At 34.2% G+C, this 20,214-nt stretch overlaps 1 protein-coding gene across 3 annotated transcripts; it reads left to right on the top strand.

Moving 5' to 3' along the window:
• The first annotated feature begins 2,710 nt into the window (after positions 1-2,710).
• LOC126723891 (protein SEMI-ROLLED LEAF 2-like) lies at positions 2,711-19,417 on the top strand. 3 transcript variants are annotated; one of them, XM_050427870.1, is made up of 19 exons: positions 2,711-3,165; positions 4,478-4,552; positions 6,566-6,681; positions 8,148-8,262; positions 8,403-8,531; positions 9,922-9,969; positions 10,287-10,468; positions 10,576-10,772; positions 10,907-11,199; positions 11,344-11,493; positions 11,609-12,145; positions 12,262-12,408; positions 13,475-13,550; positions 14,088-14,260; positions 14,498-14,698; positions 14,790-14,930; positions 15,214-15,342; positions 18,363-18,593; positions 18,741-19,417. In XM_050427870.1, exons 1-19 carry the CDS (start codon positions 3,031-3,033, stop codon positions 18,900-18,902), a joined length of 3,237 nt encoding a protein of 1,078 aa, XP_050283827.1. In that variant the 5' UTR covers positions 2,711-3,030; the 3' UTR covers positions 18,903-19,417. The 3 variants fall into 3 exon arrangements, with proteins under 3 accessions (XP_050283827.1, XP_050283829.1, XP_050283828.1); XM_050427872.1 differs by having other exon boundaries at positions 2,712-3,165; positions 14,136-14,260; XM_050427871.1 differs by having other exon boundaries at positions 2,713-3,165; positions 14,133-14,260.
• The last annotated feature ends 797 nt before the right edge of the window (positions 19,418-20,214 follow it).

The following is a 20,214-nucleotide window of genomic DNA, read 5'->3' as shown; positions in this document are numbered from 1 at the left end:
TTTTTTCTTTCTTTCTTCTTAAAATTCACTTTCTTGATTTTCTAAAAAAAAAATTCACTTTCTTGATCAATAAATGATCTTTGTCTCCATAATTTTAATGTTTTTTTTTTTTTAATTAATTTTATATATGTTATAGTTTTAGTTTCAGTTTTACCCAGCAAATCAGTAATGTCACAGCTTCTCTGTCTCGGATTTTCGCCGGTGGGTATTAGTGGCTGTGAATGAATGCTTAGTTTGCGGAGAGAAAACAAAGGACTAGTTTTAGGACAGATAGACATGTTAAGTGGTTTGGCTAGATGATTTGTAAAGTGAAAAAAAAAAAAAAAAATTAATTAAAGGGACAAATCACCATAATAATTATTATTATTATTTTCATTTAGGTAACTACTAAAAAAAAAAAAAACATGCAACACAATGGTCTTGGACAAAATTATTATGTACACCGGTATACTACACTTCTTTCTGCATGTTCATGTAAGTGTAGGTCTCATCTATGGATTTTCTACGTAAGGTCCACTTTTATATGAGTTTACGAGAAATAAGTGTAAATGTGTAGTTTATTTTTTTGGTTTAAAAATGTGTAGTTTATTGTGCATATAGAATAATATCTTATGATGTGAAATAACTTTTTGTATCTAGTGTATTGCGTCATTTTCTTACATAAGATGAGTCCTATCTATGGGATTCACTTAAATTATATATGTGAGGCACTTAAATTGAGAGAGAGAGTACTATATAAATTTTTTTTTTTAGAAAAGAGTGTACTACATAATTTAAATAGATACTTACCTTATATTTTATCCAATATCATTTTATCCCATTTTCTTAATTAATATATTTTCTAATAGGATGCACTAAAATATATAGTATGCATTCATTTTCATTATTATCATTATTATTTTGGTTAAAAGCGTTATATGATATAAATAATAATAATCTCAAACGAATATTATAACAAATTAACAAATAAATCCTATAGATACAAAACGAATTAATTAATAACTAAACATAAAATTATGGAATTTCTAAGCAACTAGATTGTAAAAAATTAGTAACTTTTAGCTAGACTTATCTCTTTAAAGAGCCTTCTCAGAAAAAAAAAAAAATATATATATATATATCTCTTTAAAGAAGCCGTTGGCTCGTTGCATGGAGTTCGTAACAATTATAGCAGTTGGTTAACGTAACTCTAGACGGACATACACAAGCCTTTCAAAAAAATCCACTCGCTTTTGTACTACTATTTTTGTCGTTACCAAATCATCTTGTAAAGACGACCTCTCGCTTTTAGAAACACAGACCACAACTCTTATTTACATGTATGTGAAAATTTAAAATGATTAAAGTTTAGTTACAAAATTGATTGTGACCTAAACTTATAATCTTATTTAATATCATTAACATTATTTTATATTTTGAAAATCTAACTGTTGAATTACATGTCTTTTACGCTCTTAATACATATATCAAATTTTATGATAATTAGATATTTATTTACTATATGACCTATAAGAATATATTTTATGTATAATTTCAATTACAAAAACTTGCAATTTAAAAAAATTATTATTGGTGATATAACTATTGATCTTTAATTTTCTAGAAATTTTGCAAGTATAGAGGATATAAAAAGAATATGTAATCTAATGGTGGATTTATCAAAATTCATCTCCAATAAAAAGATATTGAGTAAGATTGTAGCCTTAAACTACAACTAATTTTGTAGTTAAACTTTATCCATTTGAAATTGTTTTCATTTTGATTTTTTGTTCTTCAAAATAAATTTTTTTTTATTATTTAGATTCTTCATGTTTGATTCGTTTTTATATTTTCCTTTAAATTCCAAACATTTCATTTTGACTTCTTTTATGTTTGAATTATTTTTTATTTGGATAATTTGACAGTTATAACTTATAATGAGAGAGAGAAATTTGAACATTAAATATCTTGAAAACGTCAAAAGAGTTGATCAAGTTACAAAATTCTTAGCTATTCATATTTCAAAATTTTTGCAATTATTTCTCCTGTAGCGCCTTGATGTGACATGAGCATGAAAGATGTTCAAGAGTCAAAAAAAAATTTTAAGGGCTAAAGCATTTATTTTTGCTTTTTGGCCCCATATTATAGGATGGAACTTGGAAGATGTGAAAGATCTCCCTTTAAATAGTAGATACGACTTTTCATAGAATCCTACATGTATTTATGAGATTAATTATGGAATTTTGTTTACTAAAAAAAAAAATCTAAATCAAACAAAGTTTAGCTCTAAAACACTTTTGTAGCTATTTTCCCTAACCTATTTTGCGACTGTTTATAATATTATTAATATTTTTTATTTAAATATGTCACATAATTTATTTCAAAAAAATTATGAAATTAAAACTGCACATATAAATAGTTTATTCAATTACTATAAACACAAAATGGATTGGATAAAGGTACTTACAAATTGGTTTGAAGTTAAACTTTTTTGGTTAAAATAAACAAAAATAGCCAAATGAAAAATTAAATCAAATAATAATAGCTAAGATGAAAATTCAAAAAATTGTAAAAGATCAAAATAAATCAACCTTGAGCTAAAAAAAGAAGAAGAAGAAGATAAAAGTACTATCATTTAATCAAACTAAAGCAATAAACAATTTTCTTTTCGAAAAAAAAAACAAAAAACAATTCTTGTCGATTGCAAGCGAAGACTATAAATACTAAAATAGCTCTCCACAGCAACAGAGAGATAGAGAGAGAGAGAGAATACAAAGCACAAATAGCTTTCGTTTTCTCTCTCATTTCTGTTCCGGCGAAGAGACTCGAAGATCCGGTGCTCTCGCTCTCTCTCTCTTTCTCTCTCTCTCTCTCTCTAACTCTCTCTCTTTCTCTCTCTAACTCTCATTTCTCTTTTAGCGATTCGCGCTTTCAGATTCTGCGCTCGAATCCTGAGCCAATTCCGATTCCGATTATTCATCTCCGAAAATCCACGCACACATCTATATGCTTTGATTTTTGGAGGATTGGAAAACAAGTTGAAAAAAAAGAATGGGAGTGATATCGAGGAAGATATTTCCGGTGTGCGAGAGCTTGTGTTTCTTTTGCCCTGCATTGCGAGCGAGGTCAAGGCATCCAGTGAAGCGGTACAAGAAGTTGCTCGCCGATATATTTCCGCGGTCTCAGGTTGATTTTTTCTGTGAATTTTTGTAAAAAAAAAATTCAATCTTGTGTGATGTCTGTTTGGCTGCCAAGAAAATGCGGGAAAATGATTTGGTGTTTGAGAGTTTAGATTGTAATGTTGCGGTTTTAATTTAAAAAGGAAAATAAAGATGGACCTTGAATTATTTTTAGGGCAAGTTGCGCTTAACTCTGGTTTAGTTTTGGTTCGAGAATTGCTTATTTTCAGTAGCTTATTTTCATATGTAAGATAAAAAGTAGGGTGGAATCCACAAACAGTACATAAAATAAGCAAAATGTCTATTGAACTAGAGAGCTAAGTAATGTACTATATTGGTAAGAAGAGCACTTTGTCAAGTTAGGATTTTAGTAAAATTTAATGAAAAATTCAAAACTTCTATTTGACATGTCTTTGGAAATTTTTTGACATTGTAGTTAAATTTGACAGAAATTTGTTTATTATCAATATTATTAGGAGGGTATCGCTTATTTTTGAAGTTTAGGGATATTGCATGTGTACTGTAGTTAAGGGAAGTGTCCGACTGTGAGCTGTGCCACTTCACCTTAAAACCAGTTGGTGATGAGGAAGTTGCACTCAAGTCTTTTATGGTATTCGACATTGCACCCAGTGAGTCTGTTTTTTAGAGTCAAATTATAGTCTCCCCAACAGGGAGAAAGTGCAATTTTATTATTGATAAGTTATGCATATGGGTTTTGAAGTCATGATTTCGCCCTTTAGACTGGGTGGAGGTGGTCCAGGTGGAGGACTTATAATGTGAGCTTGAACTCATTAGCATGATGAAGGTGGAATCTTATGTTGAATGTGGTTTGATGGTTTGGTTGTCATGGAAATGAGGGGAAAGGAAGAGGGAATTTATGACTTTGATTTATGTGTTTGTTGTTACTTGGGTTATAAGGAAAATATAACTTAGGGTGGGTGAGTTCTTTGTGTGTTGATTAGTGGAGCCTTCGATTAGTATGAATAGAGTAAGTTATTATATGAACTTGTCATTTGTTTGTTTATGTGTGAGACCAGGTGCTAAGGATTGGGAGCTTTGTAAAACTGCTGCATGCTGATATTGATGTGGTCATGTGAAGTGGTGTGCTTCAACTTGGCTTGACATTTTAGATTATAGAATTTTTTTTTTTTTTTTTTTTTTTTTTTTTTTTTTTGTGTAACTTGGTTTTAAAATTGGGATAATTGGTTTGGCATTTGTTAATTTATGTTATTGAGAGCATTATGGATAATAATTCTTTTTTAAGTATGATCCTCTTGCCCTTGTTATAATGTTGGAACTTTTCTAACATGTTTTGGCAGGTTGAGGAACCAAATGATCGGAAGATCAGTAAACTATGTGAATATGCCTCAAAAAATCCTCTCCGTATCCCAAAGGTATGAGGTCTCTGTTTTGTGACTGACATTGTTGAAGAATGGATGTGAATACATTGTTTTGCATAAGGATCATTGCCTAGGACCTTGCATATATGATTCATTATTTATCTATTCCTGTTTATGCAACAGTTTCATATAATTGGAATTAAATAAAGTATATTTATGTGCATTAAATAAATTAATATGTAGAAGGTGTTAATATGGAAGTCTTGATGGAAAGCTATCTATTTGGAAGACTGATAAAAGGCTATCCAAATAAAAAGAGTATATCTGAGTCTAGGGAAGGACACACCTTGATTGTGTAAAGATCTTACTTATTGCATGCATTTTGGTTAATGTATAGTTACATCACTTCTAATCTCCAGGGGTTGAAAGGGTTTAGTGGCAGCCATCAAGATAGAGTGTGTGATAGTGGCTATCCATTTTTTTTTTATTGGATAGGTTACTGATGATAACCATATTGAATGGACATGTTTGATGCCTATTGCGAAGAAGCTTGTTTTGTTGAAGATTACTTGTTTCACTCCTACATGCACTGTATTGTTTTGATTGAATAAATCAGGCATTTAGAAGGAGCCCAAGAGACTTGAAAGCTATGAAGCACGGGTGCGTTTCGGGACTCGGGTGCGGGTGCGGGTGCGGGACTCGGCAATTTTTGAAAAAGTAGGGTGCGGGTGCGGCGGGACTCGGCGATTAAAAAATTATTAAAAATATTTTTATTTATATTTTCTATATATTTTTACTATTAAAATATTCTTAAAAAACACATTAATATACTTGATTCACAAAACAAAGAAAGAATAAGGCAAGAAACGCATCTGAGGCCGAAATTTCGGCCTCTCCGACGATTTTCACGGCCGATTTCGGCCTGTTTTGGCCGATTTCGGCCTGTTTCGGCCGTATCGGTCACCGGCCGATATTGACCGATATGGCCGATACGGACCGAGTCGGCCCGATTTGGGCCGCGTTGGCGCCGATTTCAGCCGTGTCGGCCCGATTCGGGGCTGCCACGTGGCGGGACGCGGCACGGACGCGCGGTCTGCGGCGTCCCTCTCGCGTCGCCGCGTCCCGCCGCGTCGGACGCGGGTGCGCTGGGCTGGATGCCGCGTCCGTGCATCCCAGCTTGAAAGAAAGTTTAAAGAAGCATACCTATCAAAAAAAGAAAAAGAAATTTAAAAGAAGCATATAGTTTTTTTGACCATTGGAAACTTAGCTTGTGGGGCAATATATTAGGAGGTTTGTTTTTTTGGGTTTAGTTTTGTGGAGTTAAGAGATATAAAAAAGCATGAGTTTTCAATATCTTGGATCACTCAGCTCCATCCTCTTTTGAAAATTTAAGTAGATGCATTGTGCCACATGCCCATTGGTTGAAATTCCATATCTGTGTAGCTCTAGAGAATAACTTCAACCCTGAAGGCATCATGCAATTACTAGAAGCCTGAAAATCTGGATATGCCTGTGATGAAGGATTGATATTTTTCTATATAATGATTTATATGCTGCAATCAGTTCCAGAAATCAGTTGGAATTTATTTAAACATTTTGGAATAAAATTTTAGTTATATTTGTTATTTGATTGCTTTTATCCCTTCTCCTGTTGTTATTGTCTTTCCTCTTACCACTTATTTGTCTCCCTATTGATGTCCTTCTTTGTTTCACAATTGTAGTTGAAGGTGCAGTAATTGTTGTAAAAAAAATACTTCTATCATGCTCTAGGGATCATGTGTTCATGCTCGCAGCTGAAATTTCATAATTACTTCTTTATAACAATTCTTCTAGGGCATGCATATTGTCACATGGCTTTAATAATGAAATCAATGATAAGTAGAAAAGCTTTGGAGTTTGTAAAGTTGCTTTACTAGCTCTGATTTTGTTTGGCAAGCCTTGCTCAGATGGTTACTTACTTCTTAGTTCTGAAAATTCATTTTTTGTTTCTCAAATTCTAATATTTTGTCTTTTTTTTTTTTTTTTTTTGAAAGTTTGATAGAAATTCCATATTTATATTCTTCCCAGATCACAAGTTCCCTTGAGCAAAGGTGCTACAGGGATTTGAGAAACGAGCGCTTTCATTCAGTAAAAGTTGTCCTGTGCATCTACAGGAAGTTGTTGATCACTTGTAAGGATCAAATGTGAGTTTTTTCCCCTTTTCTTTTTGTATCAGTTTTGAGTCAAGGAACTTTCCTTTTTCAGATTCCTAAAACATTGGCAGAGAAACTAGATCTAATGGGCTGCTGAGCTGATAATGGCATACAAATCCATTGTTCCATCTATTATATCTTAAATTGATATATTAAAACCAGAATTTTAGGTGGCAATCAGATCTAAGCAACAGCAGACTGTTTGGTGTGATATTTCTCACTTACTAATTGCTAGCAGATTGAAATATTATATACTTTCTTAGTAGGGGAAAAAAATTACCTCTTGTCAAATATGAGCTGATTACTTGTACTGTCCCAGAACTTTTATTGTGAACTTTGATTACGCCACTAATTAGATATGTGTCAGGCTGACCTCTTCCATTAGTTGCTGTTATAAACTTAGAATGGACATCAATTTGTTATTTGAGGGTCATGCTAGCCAATTTCAAGCTGATTAGGTACTCTTCATTGTCTTTTGCATTATAATCAAATGATTTTAATTAAATTTGTTTATAAGCAATAAGATTTATTAAAAAAAAAAAATGTTATGCAAGCTCATGATGATGAGCACTCCATAACCTGAAAGAATTACTAAAGATTATGTACAAAATAGAAGTGATTCTCTGAATTCTAGGAGAGTGCTACCATCTGTGAGACACGCCTGGTACCAATCAAAGGTGGTACGAAGCATCTAGCTGATATTTTGATCTATCTGTAAGACCTCATGCACTAGGTTTTTCAAAGATTTCTTTTCAATTTGCATATGTGAATGCTTTGAAGTAGGATTTGTAATATGTTAGTTGAATAGATATGTTAGAATTGGACCTAGCTAAGTTAGCTAATTAGTTTTGTATATGCCGATGACAAGTTTGATGTATTGCCCTATTTTTTCCTCATGTGATGTATCCCTCAGCTTTCTTAAGATATGGTGATTTTAGGTACATAGAGTAGTTTTTTGTAGGCTTTCTCATACACAAAATCACACAAAAAGGAATATGGATAGCTAGCATTATTCCCATTCTAATCAACATTTGTTCTTGTCTGACCCATGATATAGGCCATGATACCTGTATTTTGTTTTTGAGGTTCAATGGCAAGCACCTTAGACTGATGTCTTCTGCATCTGTTTCAGCACATAGTCTCTTTCTAAATACCATTGAAATATATTCCCAGAAAAAGAGACTAGGTATTGTCCATTAATCATGTGGAATTTTTTAGTTGGACATGAAATTTAAGATGCTACTTCATAAGGTTTGTGCATTGGGTACAATCTTCTATGTAATAAGAAAATTTCTCTTCATTGGGCAGGAGAAGTTTCTTGGAACAGTATCGGCAAAAGGATACTGCATGCCTAACTATTGAAATGGACATTTATTTTTAAACTCACTTTATGCACATAGACATTATACATGCTTTAGTTACAAACACAAGTTATGATCTGTGACAATTTATGGCAGGCCATTATTTGCAAGTAGCTTGCTTAGCATCATCCACATTCTGCTAGATCAAACACGGCATGATGAAATACGTATTTTAGGATGCCAAGCTCTTTTTGACTTTGTGAATAACCAGGTGGGTGGTGTTGTTAGATTCTTTTGTTTTCAGGTTGTCACTTGTTTATTTCAGGAAATATTTGACTGTAATTGCTTATATTTTAAGCTTGAAGATTCTCTGGAAGTCCTTAAGCTCATGAGATAATTTTGATTTTGCAGAGGGATGGTACTTATATGTTCAACTTAGATGGCTTGATTCCAAAAATTTGTCTTTTAGCTCAAGAAATGGGGGAGGAGGCTTTGGTACTACATTTGCGTTCAGCTGGGCTTCAGGCCCTTTCATCAATGGTAATTCATCCACATGCCAGTATAATTATGCCGCTGCACTCAATGATACTTGTTTTCTACATTAACAAATTTAGTGACATAGTTATTATGCATAACATTGTTTTAATTGGTAGATTTCACATGCACCCAATAGGTCTTGAATACATGATATTTCATTCACGCATTATGGGAGAAGTGCTATTTGTCATAGTTTCCACTGCACTAGAGTCCACATGAGACACTCTTAATTTTGCTTTGTTTTCATTTTCTATTTCTAAAGTATATGAATTTTCTCCATTTATTTCTATCATATAGATGTATAGATTCCATGGGTGCTTTTTCGTTTCTCTCTGAAATACAGCATGAAAAGTACCTTTCAATTTTGCATAAATTAATAATTTAAAGTCCTGAGGCTTCCACATTGATAAATAAATTAAAAAAATAATAATCTGTATGAAGAAATTTTTTCTTTACAATTATGTCATATGATGACATACACTCACTAACTTCATTTACCTTTTACATCATAGATATTACAACTTGGCATCATTATAAGGATATCTCACTTTGCCTAATTCATTTTAACTGCCTGCTTTCATTTTTGTAATTTGGCATTAAAAAAAATTAGTAATGTAAGCTTTTGTTGGAATTACATCGTAAGCACTGGATTAAAAGTCTCAAGTACCAGGTACTCAGGTACTTCTCATAAATACTATATGAGTGAAATAAGCACAACTGCATGAAAGATGAAGTATGTTTTACTCTTGTCACATAATGAGTGATAGAGTTGCCAATACTTTGTCCCATAAAATGTCCACTTCAAAAATCAAAGCATTATTCTCCCATAATACTTTGTCTTAAAAGCATGTATGTACCTCAATTTGCATGTTGATTTACCTTTAAAGGAGAGATTTGAAAATTTATGCAAAAAGTTAAACATTTTGGCTCTTCCTCAAATTTTTGCTTTTGTCAACTGAGCCACTTATTATGGGACAGACAGCAACATAGTAATTGAATAAGGAAATAGATAGACAGGCAGGATGTGCATGGACCCATTTGGTGAGGATTAGAAATAAAGGATACTATGGTACATGTGATTCTTAAGTAATATTTTGAGGAAAAAAAACTTCATCAAAAAGGAGGATCAGATGTTGACATATAAAGAGTTGTTATCCTTAACAAACCAGGATCATCATGCACACTCTAAAAGAATCTATATTTTTTTTAATCTTTTATGAGGCCTCAATCATATCATTTTAAACGTTTTCATATAAATATCTTTGTCTTGTTGCAAGCCTTCCCCTTTTGTTAGATCGCGTTTCCTTTGAAAACTATTGCCATTTCACCACAGCTTCTCCTGCTTGACAGATTTGATATCATTCAGACCTTTGGTTAATTATTCTATTTGCAGGTCTGGTTCATGGGTGAATTCTCCCATATTTCAGCTCAATTTGATCATGTGAGTTAATTTGTTACCATTTATTTCTTAATTTATATCTTGAGAATTTTGGTGTTGCTAGACTTATTTTAAAAATAAAAGTATTTTGGTATTGCTAGAGATTTTTTTCAAAACTTTTTAATATGTTAATGCTTTGTTCTTTGACTGGGAACTAAACACAATCCATTTAATTATTTGTTCTTCTTCTTTTTAGAATTTATGTAGTTACTTTTCCCTTTATTAGCACCAGTCTTCCTAATAATTCCAGTGGCATACTTGTTATCTAATGGTTTTATGTAGCAAAACTCAACAGCTTTCTTTGTTTCTTCATAAATTAGGTTGTTTCGGCTGTCTTGGAAAATTACGGAAGTCTGAAGAAAAATTCTGATGCTCTTACCCATGGCAAACAAGATGCCCAGAATGGGCTTGTTGAAGAAGCTTCTCCTTCCTCAGATGCTTTGACAAGGATTTCTTCTTGGAGGATGATAGTGAGTGAGAAAAGCGAAGTTAACGTACCTGTGTAATTCCTCTTGACCTATATAGGATAATCTAGTTAAATATCCTTGCATTATTAATCTTATTATAACTAACATCTGCTTCTTTTTGGAAAAATAATTTTTATTGCAGAGATGATGCCAAGAATCCCAGATTTTGGTCAAGGGTATGCTTGTGCAACATGGCCAAGTTAGCCAAGGAAGCTACAACTGTACGGCGTGTCTTGGAATCTTTGTTCCGCTATTTTGATAATGGCAATCTCTGGTCTCTAGAACATGGTGTCGCTCTTTCTGTCTTGCTGGACATGCAGTCAATGATAGAGAAATCTGGTATTTAAATTTTTTTCAGTTTCTTAAAATTGTTCTCAGTGAACTCAACCTATTTTTCTTTCTAACACAGTTTTGTCCTTTATGAATTGTCATCTTGGATTTCTAGTGTAAATGTTTCTCTCTTCAATTTGCAGGGCAGAACATACACTTTCTGTTGTCCATCTTGATTAAGCATCTTGATCACAAGAATGTTCTTGAAAATCCTAGTATTCAGCTAGACATTGTTGATGTCGCTACGTCCCTTGCTCAACAAACTAAGGTTCAGCATTCTGTGGCCATAATTGCAGCCCTGAGTGATATGATGAGACACCTGCGGAAAAGTATACACTACTCACTTGATGATTCAAATCTGGGGGCTGAAGTAATTCAATGGAACCAAAAATATCGAGCTGCAGTTGACGAATGCCTAGTGCAGTTGTCACACTTGGTGATTCTATTCTCCTCAATGATTTGGAGGGCTTTGCTTGAATATATCTATAATTGATGTGTTCTATAATTAGTTATTTTGGAATTTTAGATACTAATGCGAAATTATCAGTCTCCTCAGGTAAAATATCTGAATGATGTGCAGGTTGGAGATGCAGGTCCGGTTCTCGACGTTATGGCTGTGATGTTAGAGAATATGTCAAATATTACAGTTATGGCCCAGACCCTGATTTCCACTGTTTATAGGACTGCTCAAATTGTGGCATCCATACCAAATTTGTCATATCAAAACAAGGCAAGCATACTTCAAATTTTTGAGTCGTTGTCTGATCTTTGTAATATGATTGATTGATTTTTTGCAGTTGTTTCTTATATAATTTTTTGATTTTATTTTTATCTGAATTCTCTAGTCTTTTCCTGCCGCATTATTTCATCAACTACTCCTAGCTATGGTCTCTGCCAACCATGAAATAAGGGTGGGTGCACACCGTATATTTTCTGTTGTTCTTGTCCCATCTTCTTTTTGCCCCCGTTCTTGTGCTGCTACTTCCTACTCCACCAAGGCAACTGATATTCAAAGGACACTTTCAAGAAATGTATCTGTGTTTTCTTCTTCAGCCGCACTCTTTGAGAAATTGAAAAGGGAGCAGTGTTCATTACAACAAAATAGCTGTCCAGTTATGACTTTAGAAGTTGAGGATGAAAAGATGAATAATAATTCGATTCTGAGCAGATTGAAGTCAACTTACAGCCAAGGTCATGGTTCAAAAAGGCATCCATCTACCATAACCCCAGGTGAAACTGTAGATAATGGGGATGCAACAGAAGATAATCATTCCATGCTAAACAAGTTGAAGCCAACTCACAGCCGAGTTTATAGTATTAAAAGGCTTTCATCATCTATGGCTGTTGAAGAAATATCTGTTTGTAATTCAAATAAAGAACTGGTATGTGCTAACACTTCTCATTTTCACATTCTTTATATAGAATGGTACTTTAGATATCAGATTTATGCATCATCATCATCTTGTATGATCATTGTCTTCTGATTAAACCATGGCAGATATTATCCCTTAAGTTGAGCAGTGTTCAGATAACTCTACTTCTTTCATCAATTTGGGCGCAGTCCATCTCTCCTTTAAATACACCTGAAAACTATGAAGCAATAGCTCATACCTACAGCCTTGTGTTACTATTTGCACGGACCAAGGTATCGGTGTTGTTCTTTGCTGGTTGACATTATCATGAATGTGATATTCTTCTTTGGTAAATGGAGATTGATTTCCATATTTTTATTCTTTGTTTTGAAGATGAATCCTTTTGTTCATTCCACTGATAGTTGTATATGAGCTGCATTTTTTACTTTCTCAATGGCTGATGTTTTCTTATGGTATGAATTTAATTGCTTCAACTTGGATTAAATGATCAATACTTTGTGACCATTTTACCTAATGTTAAACACTAGGATGTGAAAACTTGCAAGGGATGCCACACTCGTCATTGGCCATGCCTTATGGAGGTCATTTATTTAAATCTCTCATATGGGGTCCTCTTAAGGCCAAAAACTCACAGGAGCCCCCCCACCCCAAAAAATAAAAAAAATAAAAAAATATATACTAGGATATTTCCCTTGCAAGAATTGCATCTTCTTAAGTTGTCAGAACCTCCAAAAACTCCAAATATATAAACATACATTATGTGACATTCCCTGACTTTACACAAGTGAAATCAAATCCATGATGATTGGTCTTGCTTTGAGGCATGCTTGTGACAATCAATTTAACAAATAGTTCTTGGAATCATGATTTTTTGAGTTCTTTGTTTGGAGTTCTTGGAATCATGATTGTGACAATAAATTTAAAAATAGCTCAATTGTTTATGAAATATGATTATGGAAATAATATATTTATCTTTAAGCTTTAGTTTCTCAACCAACCTCCTATTTGACTCCATAAAGATAGTGTGGATTCCTTCTGTAGAAAAGAATTACAGATTGGGTTTCTTTGTTAGACTGTAGAAGGCACAAGAATGGAATGGTAGCAAGTTTCATTATTTATTTTTCTCTCTTTTCTATAGGATTCTAATATAGCCATAAAGTTACTTTCTTTCCCTGCTTTTTTATTAGCGACGGTTAATATATTTAACTCTTTAGTTATATCCTTTTCAAGATTCTTAGTCTTTACAAATTACCATGGGATTCATATTTGGTTATTTATTTCCATGGTGCTCCCTGGTTTTCATTTGGTGTATTTCTTATAATTCACTCTGTCATGTAGAACTCATCCAATGAGGTTCTAATTAGAAGTTTTCAACTGGCATTTTCTTTAAGGAGTATTTCTCTTGGAGAAGGAGGTAGGCTCTCAATTCCGACATTATTTACAATTTATTGTTCTGTATGTGCAATTCTTGAACTCTTGTAAGGTTTTGCGGCCATATAACAAAATGCTCATACCATGGGAATGCATGATACTAATAAGTAAATTGCGTGATTTCTACTTTTCCCACTCGTACTTTAAAATTCCAAATACCATGAGAGGAGCAAACTTATCTGGGTGGAAACAAATATCTTCACAATTATGGGTCAGGAGCAGAATAAAATTATAGCATCATGCTTTCAGATTAAAAAATATATATTAAGGGACTAGTGAAATGAGATTGGAATGGTTTCATGTTGATAATTTAGATAATTCACTTTTCTTATTCAAGAATTTGGTTTTCTTTTCCTTTTTTTTGGGGGGGGGGGGGGGGGGGGGGGAGAGAGAGGAGAAAAGATGTATTATGAATTAAGATTCGCAATTGAATGCCTCTATTTTAATTATTATATTAAGTATATTTTGCATGAATCCCCTAGAATTGCAATGGACATAATGACCATTTGGTTTTTTATAGCAATTTTGGATTCCATCTCTGCAACTGAAGAGATGTATTTTGCAGCAGCACTGCACCCATCACGCCGCCGATCTCTCTTTACTTTGGCATCACACATGATTATCTTCTCATCAAAAGTCTATGATGTTCTCCCACTTGTTTCACTTGTGAAAGCTGCACTTACAGATGAAACGGTAGGGGCAAAAGTATATTTTAGGATTTGTTTGTTTGGTTTATTTTGTAGCATGTGTCATTCTTGGATTTCCATTTTATGCTTTTCATGTGTTAAATTCACTCTGTTCTCTATTTTATTTGCATATGCATTTGATTTTTTCAAATATAGGCAATTGTGTGTCATATAGGAAAGTTGAAAGTGTTCAAAGTAAAGCGTACTTCCTACATACCTTTATACATGGGTGACTTTGTATCAGGTTGATCCATTTCTACGGTTAGTTGATGATTGCAAGTTGGAGGCTGTCAATGCTGGACTAGACCATCTGATGAAAGTTTATGGATCAAAAGAAGATGACGAAGATGCTCTAAAGTCACTTTCAGCAATAAAAATAAGCAAGAGCCAATGTAAAGAATCATTTGCTACTGCGATTGTACAGACCCTGGGAAAATCTTCCAATGTAACCCCAATCTCACATTCTCATGATATATAATGCATTTAATTTATCATTTAATGGGATTACCGTACTGACTTTTTAGATCTTTGCACAGCATGAGTCATCTTTTATCAGAGAGCAGTTGCTTAGTGATTTTTTGCCTGATGACATATGCCCGTTGGGAGGTCAGTTATCCAAGGAGACGCTGGGACAGTTCTACCAACTTGAATTACAAGATAACGAGCCTCTTGATGTGGTAACTTGTACAGCTTTTTTTCTCCTCACCACCCCTTGGAAGAGAAAAAAAAAAAAAAAAAAAAAACCCTCAAAGATATGTATTGATATGTAGTAATTTGTCCATAAGAATTATCGTGTACTAATTTATTTGATCATATATATATTTCATTAACCAGGGTATACTTGTACTCCACCAACTCTTTTGATGCATGTGTAAATAACAGAAACAACCCTAACCTTAATATGGTTGTTCTGACTTCACTTTTCGTGTCTCATGATGTTCTCTTGGTGTCCTTGTTCAGGTTGACCATCCGTTATTTACAACTGATGATGACATTTTACCCAATGCATTTGAAAGACCAGCTGATTCTGGCACACAGCAGGGCATGGAAAGTACAACCCTACTGAGTGTTGATGAACTTTTAAATTCAGTAAGTTATCTCTATTTTTGAGAGACACACCCACATATAGCTTTGTGTATATGTATGTATGTGCACAGATGATTTTGTTTTTTGCTCATGAGTGTACAGATGAAGTTTTTTCTTTTTTAGATCTCGCTCTTCATTTGATATTATATGATCCAGATCCCAATGTTATCGAAATCATGATCTGGATTGTAGAATTATATGATCCTATGATCCCACTTTAGCAAATGACTCCGATCACTCCAGTGCTCCCTGAATCGTTTGGAAATAGAATCATGGATTGATCATTTCAGGATTGGTTAGGATTAGTAGGATCATACAATTTTATGATGCCACACTAATCTTGCATTTATTATCATTTGGGCTATTACTGTTGCAGACCGGCATGAAAATTGTTTGAGCTCTCAGGCTAAATTTAAAAAACATTTGGGCATTGGGCTTTGTGCTATATTTAAAGCAAAATGTGGCCCCAAATACCATTTCAAAAGGCCCTAAAAATTTTCCCCAGTTTCCCAAATCATGCAAAAAGCTCTCAAGAGGCTGAGAGGTCAGAGAGAAGATGGGCTGAGATTAAGATTTTCTCACTGTGTGATTGACAATTTAGCATTGGCTCCCTCTTTTTCCTTCCCACTCAGCTTATTTTCCAGAATTTCAATAAGTGCAGTAAGTTCTCATCTGTAAAGTCACTCCTTATGGGTTCTGAGTCTGGATTTTGCCATTGCATGCATGTCTGGAAGTCGAAATGCCTTTGAGTTAGCTCTGGTTAAAGGAACTGTTATAGTTTCTTGCTTTTCTTCTTTCTTTTGTCTATCTAACTTTTGTGCCAGGGCGGTCTATTTTCCTGCTAGTGGTTAAAAAATCTGCCTTAAAATCAATTCTCCTGAGAGGGCACTTTGCCTTTTCTTTTCTTTGTTTTTTTTCCCCTTTATTAGTGAAAGATTAGGTCTGCGAACTCATAGTATTAAGAAGAATCTTGGTTCAAAATTTTTTGCAGCTTTAATGTGCACATAATTAGGCTTGTAATACATACTCCAGTCATGTGAATTCTAGAGAATATTACCACTAAATTCATTGTGTATGTTTTACATCATTATGACTGGACATGATCTAGGAAAAAATAAAAACTTCAATGCTTTATTGCAAAAATGTTTGAAATTAGAATCTCTAGTAACTGAAAATGTCCACAGGGTGATGTAGGACAACTTAGAAAAATTTTCTATGTTTGTGGTGGGTTTAGGGTTAGGAAATAAAGAGAATTAGAGAGAAATTAGGGCAGTTCAGGGACTGCATGAACAGTACCCGTGAACAGCAACTTTAGAAAGAGAAGAGAGGAGAAAGAACCAACAAAGGCCAACGTGCCTATTGTTCAAAACACTCAATACTAAAATATCCTCGACTATAGAATAACCAAATATAATATAAAAACCTAATTAACTACCATGGACACTTATTCTTGGGCTTTGCCTTAGCCTTAGGCTTTCAAAGAGGATATTCTTTCTTGTACCATGCTATGGCTGTGCCATCACAGGGGCTCCAAAGTAGAGTAATGAATCTTCATCTCAAAGAGGAAAGTATAGTTTAGATTTGAATGGAAATAGGAATTAGGCTTTAAGCTGACACAGAAATAGCTTGAAGCCAGAGAACGGTAGTGACAGTGCTGTTAGTAATATCTGTGATACCCTTAGACTGGTGGAAAGATTCCTGGATATACTTATGCTTGAGTCTTGACATGAGTAATTTCTTTGGTACTGGTTTACTAATTACAAGGGAAAACATACTACTCAACTTCCCCTGAAATTGTGTAGAGTTGTAAGATCCACCTGTATTTTAGATTGTATAAAAGTATTTCCAAAATGAAGGCCAGGCCTTGGTGCGATGGCAAGTGCATTCCACCAAAAGCAAAAGGTTGCAGGTTCAAGTCTGAGAACTAGCCTCTCCAAAAAAAAATTGGGGGTATCATTGTAATTTACGATTTTGATGTACTCCTATCCATGTACACTACCGGTGTACCTAGGTCTTTTTGATTAATGATATTTCGTTATTTATCAAAAATAATAATAATAATAGTAATAATGGGGGGGTAATGCTACCTACCAATCACCTACCCCAGACCCTAGAAGTGGAAGAGGTGAACAACATGGGAACTAAAAGATGGAATCCAAGAATTCACAATTCTTGATGGTACTATGGTTGCTTGATTCTGCTGCACTTTTGTGATTTGGAGGTTTGACTTTTGATGCTAACTTTTGTACCTCTAAAATCTCTTGGCATACTTCATTTATAACCTATGTTTGCTGTTGATAGCTGATCAATATGTAAGATGTATTAGAATATTTGTTGTTCGACCTATCATTGACAAATGAGGTGAGTCGTCTCATTCATTTGACCAATTCTTCATTGATTGAGCAGTGGTTTTGGATTTTATCCAAATGGTGAATGATCTAGAGAGGGTATAAGATTATGAACTAAGATGGCTCTAATTGGGGCTATCGGAATGTGTGCAAATCAACATAAATGATACAACTTGATACTTTGGCATTATCAGCACACGGAATATCTTTCGGATTATATTTGTTGTTCGACCTGTCATTGACAAATGAGGTGAGTCGTCTCATTCATTTGACCAATTCTTCATTGATTGAGCAGTGGTTTTGGATTTTATCCAAATGGTGAATGATCTAGAGAGGGTATAAGATTACAAACTAAGATGGCTCTAATTGGGGCTATCGGAATGTGTGCAAATCAACATAAATGATACAACTTGATACTTTGGCATTATCAGCACACGGAATATCTTTCAGATTTCTTAGAGTTACAGGGCTTGTGGAGAGGCAAAACAAAGAAGAAGAAAATTAGTGTAATAGACTGGAAATCTCCCCCCCCCCCCCCCCCCCCCCCCCTCCCCACCCCTGCGGGAAGAAAAAAAATTGCATCAAAGCACACCTCCTCCAGGGCACTATGTTGTTTCATTTTCAACTTCTATTTCACAGTTTCAATAAATTTCTCATAAGGTCGTGTGTATGTAGGTTTTGGAGACTACAAATCAGGTAGGAAGATTTTCATTCTCAAACCCCAATGACATGACATACAAGGAAATGGCTGGCCATTGTGAGGCCCTTCTAGTGGGAAAGCAGCAGAAGATGTCCACTTTCATGAGTCCCCAACAGGTTCAAGAAAGTTTAGTTAGCATTTCTTCTCATGATTACCATGGAAAAGAGCTGCCTCTTTATTCCCCAGTTCATCCTGTTTTTCCTTTGGTACTTCCTAACTTTATCATACATTTAATTCTTATACTGGCTTTCTAATTTTTTTAAGACGCACAAACAATTTGAGCAAGAAGTTTAACTTAGCCGCTAACTGATTCCTGCCAAATGATTTGATTCTGAAACCATCTGGAATTGCAGGGTGGAAATCCATTCCTTGACTCAAACATGGGTGCTTCACACAACCCACCCATTGGTAATGGTCCTATGCTTTGTGCAACTGAGTTTCAACAACATCCCCACTTCTTTCAGCTCCCATCATCAAGCCCATATGAAAACTTTTTAAAGGCTGCTGGTTGTTGATGCCCTTAAATGGATAGTAACTCTTATAGGGATGATGTATCGACTGGAGTTTTGTTGTGATGCATGCAATGACTGGGGCTTGAACTCCTCGGTGGGCTACATAATGCTCAGAATTCCTTGCAGCCGTTGCTTTCCAAATTTTGCATTGCCTCAGCGGTTATAGCTGGATCGGTGATTGTGTTGTTTTCTAACTTTAGTCAAACAGTTCACCGATTCATAGCCAATGCCATCATTAATTTTTATTCTTTTTTTTTTCTTTCATTTTAACAGGGAGGATTTTTTTTCCCCTTATATTGGCTTCTTCCACCATTTTTTTTTGTGGAGTGTTGAAATGTGCAATAGGTATTGGGCTGAATGTGGGTTTTCTTTCATTGTTGTCAAGGCACGTTGCATAATTGTCATATGAGGCATTTGTGAAGTTATTATTTTGGTATAGGAGAGCTGGAGAGGAGTTTGTAATATTCAAATTTTCTGTAAAAGAAGCTAAGCAATGCAAGTTTGCCCATATTTCTATCTGCCACCGTGTAATTTTATTTTTTTTGGTTTATGGACGACTTCTTGGATCATACACTTAGACGGGATATTTTTATGCGAGTGAATTTATATTCGATGGATTGTAAATTATACCAAAATTTATTTTAATTTGCTTGTACATTTATCCTACTTGTTTAGCAGAATTTTAAGGCTTTAGGATCTGTGCTTTGTAGGGTGCTTTGAGTTTCCATATTACACACATTTTTTTGGTCTAATCTTGGCAGTAAGAATTTTGTTTTGTTTTTATTAAAAAATGGTTTGTTTAATGTAGACCTCTTTTTCAAAATTTCAAAATAAGGGAAATACACAAAACCACTTTAAATTTATACGTACTTGCTAATTAATTTAGCTATTGATAAAGGGTTTTTTTTTTTTTAAATTATAATTTATAACTTAATATTTCTTCTCATGTTCTAACTAGATTCCTCTAAAAATATGTCCTAACTAGATGGATGGAATCTCTTACCATCATTCAGAGAAGCAGGCCTCTTACACGCGTTTGATGCTTGTGAAAGTCCGGTTCCATGGAGGTGGTATTATGTATCGTAGCAACATTCCTCTCAAATGAAGGTGAATCCCGATGCTTATGGAGTCCACTTTCATGTAAGAAGAATGTTGTATAAAATTAAAATGGTTCTACAAAACAAAGCGCCTACAACCACAACCAAACTCATGGTCAATTACACAACTTGCTTAGATGTTAATTTTGTGACTAAATTTGAGCACTTACAAACAGAATCACCACATAAACTTAATAATAATAATAAATTAGGTGCAT

Source organism: Quercus robur, chromosome 4 (assembly GCF_932294415.1).
Source record: "Quercus robur chromosome 4, dhQueRobu3.1, whole genome shotgun sequence".
In the NCBI taxonomy this organism is placed as follows: domain Eukaryota; kingdom Viridiplantae; phylum Streptophyta; class Magnoliopsida; order Fagales; family Fagaceae; genus Quercus; species Quercus robur.
The sequence above is the reverse complement of the archived record's forward strand: the minus strand, read 5'-3'. Positions and strand labels throughout refer to the sequence as shown.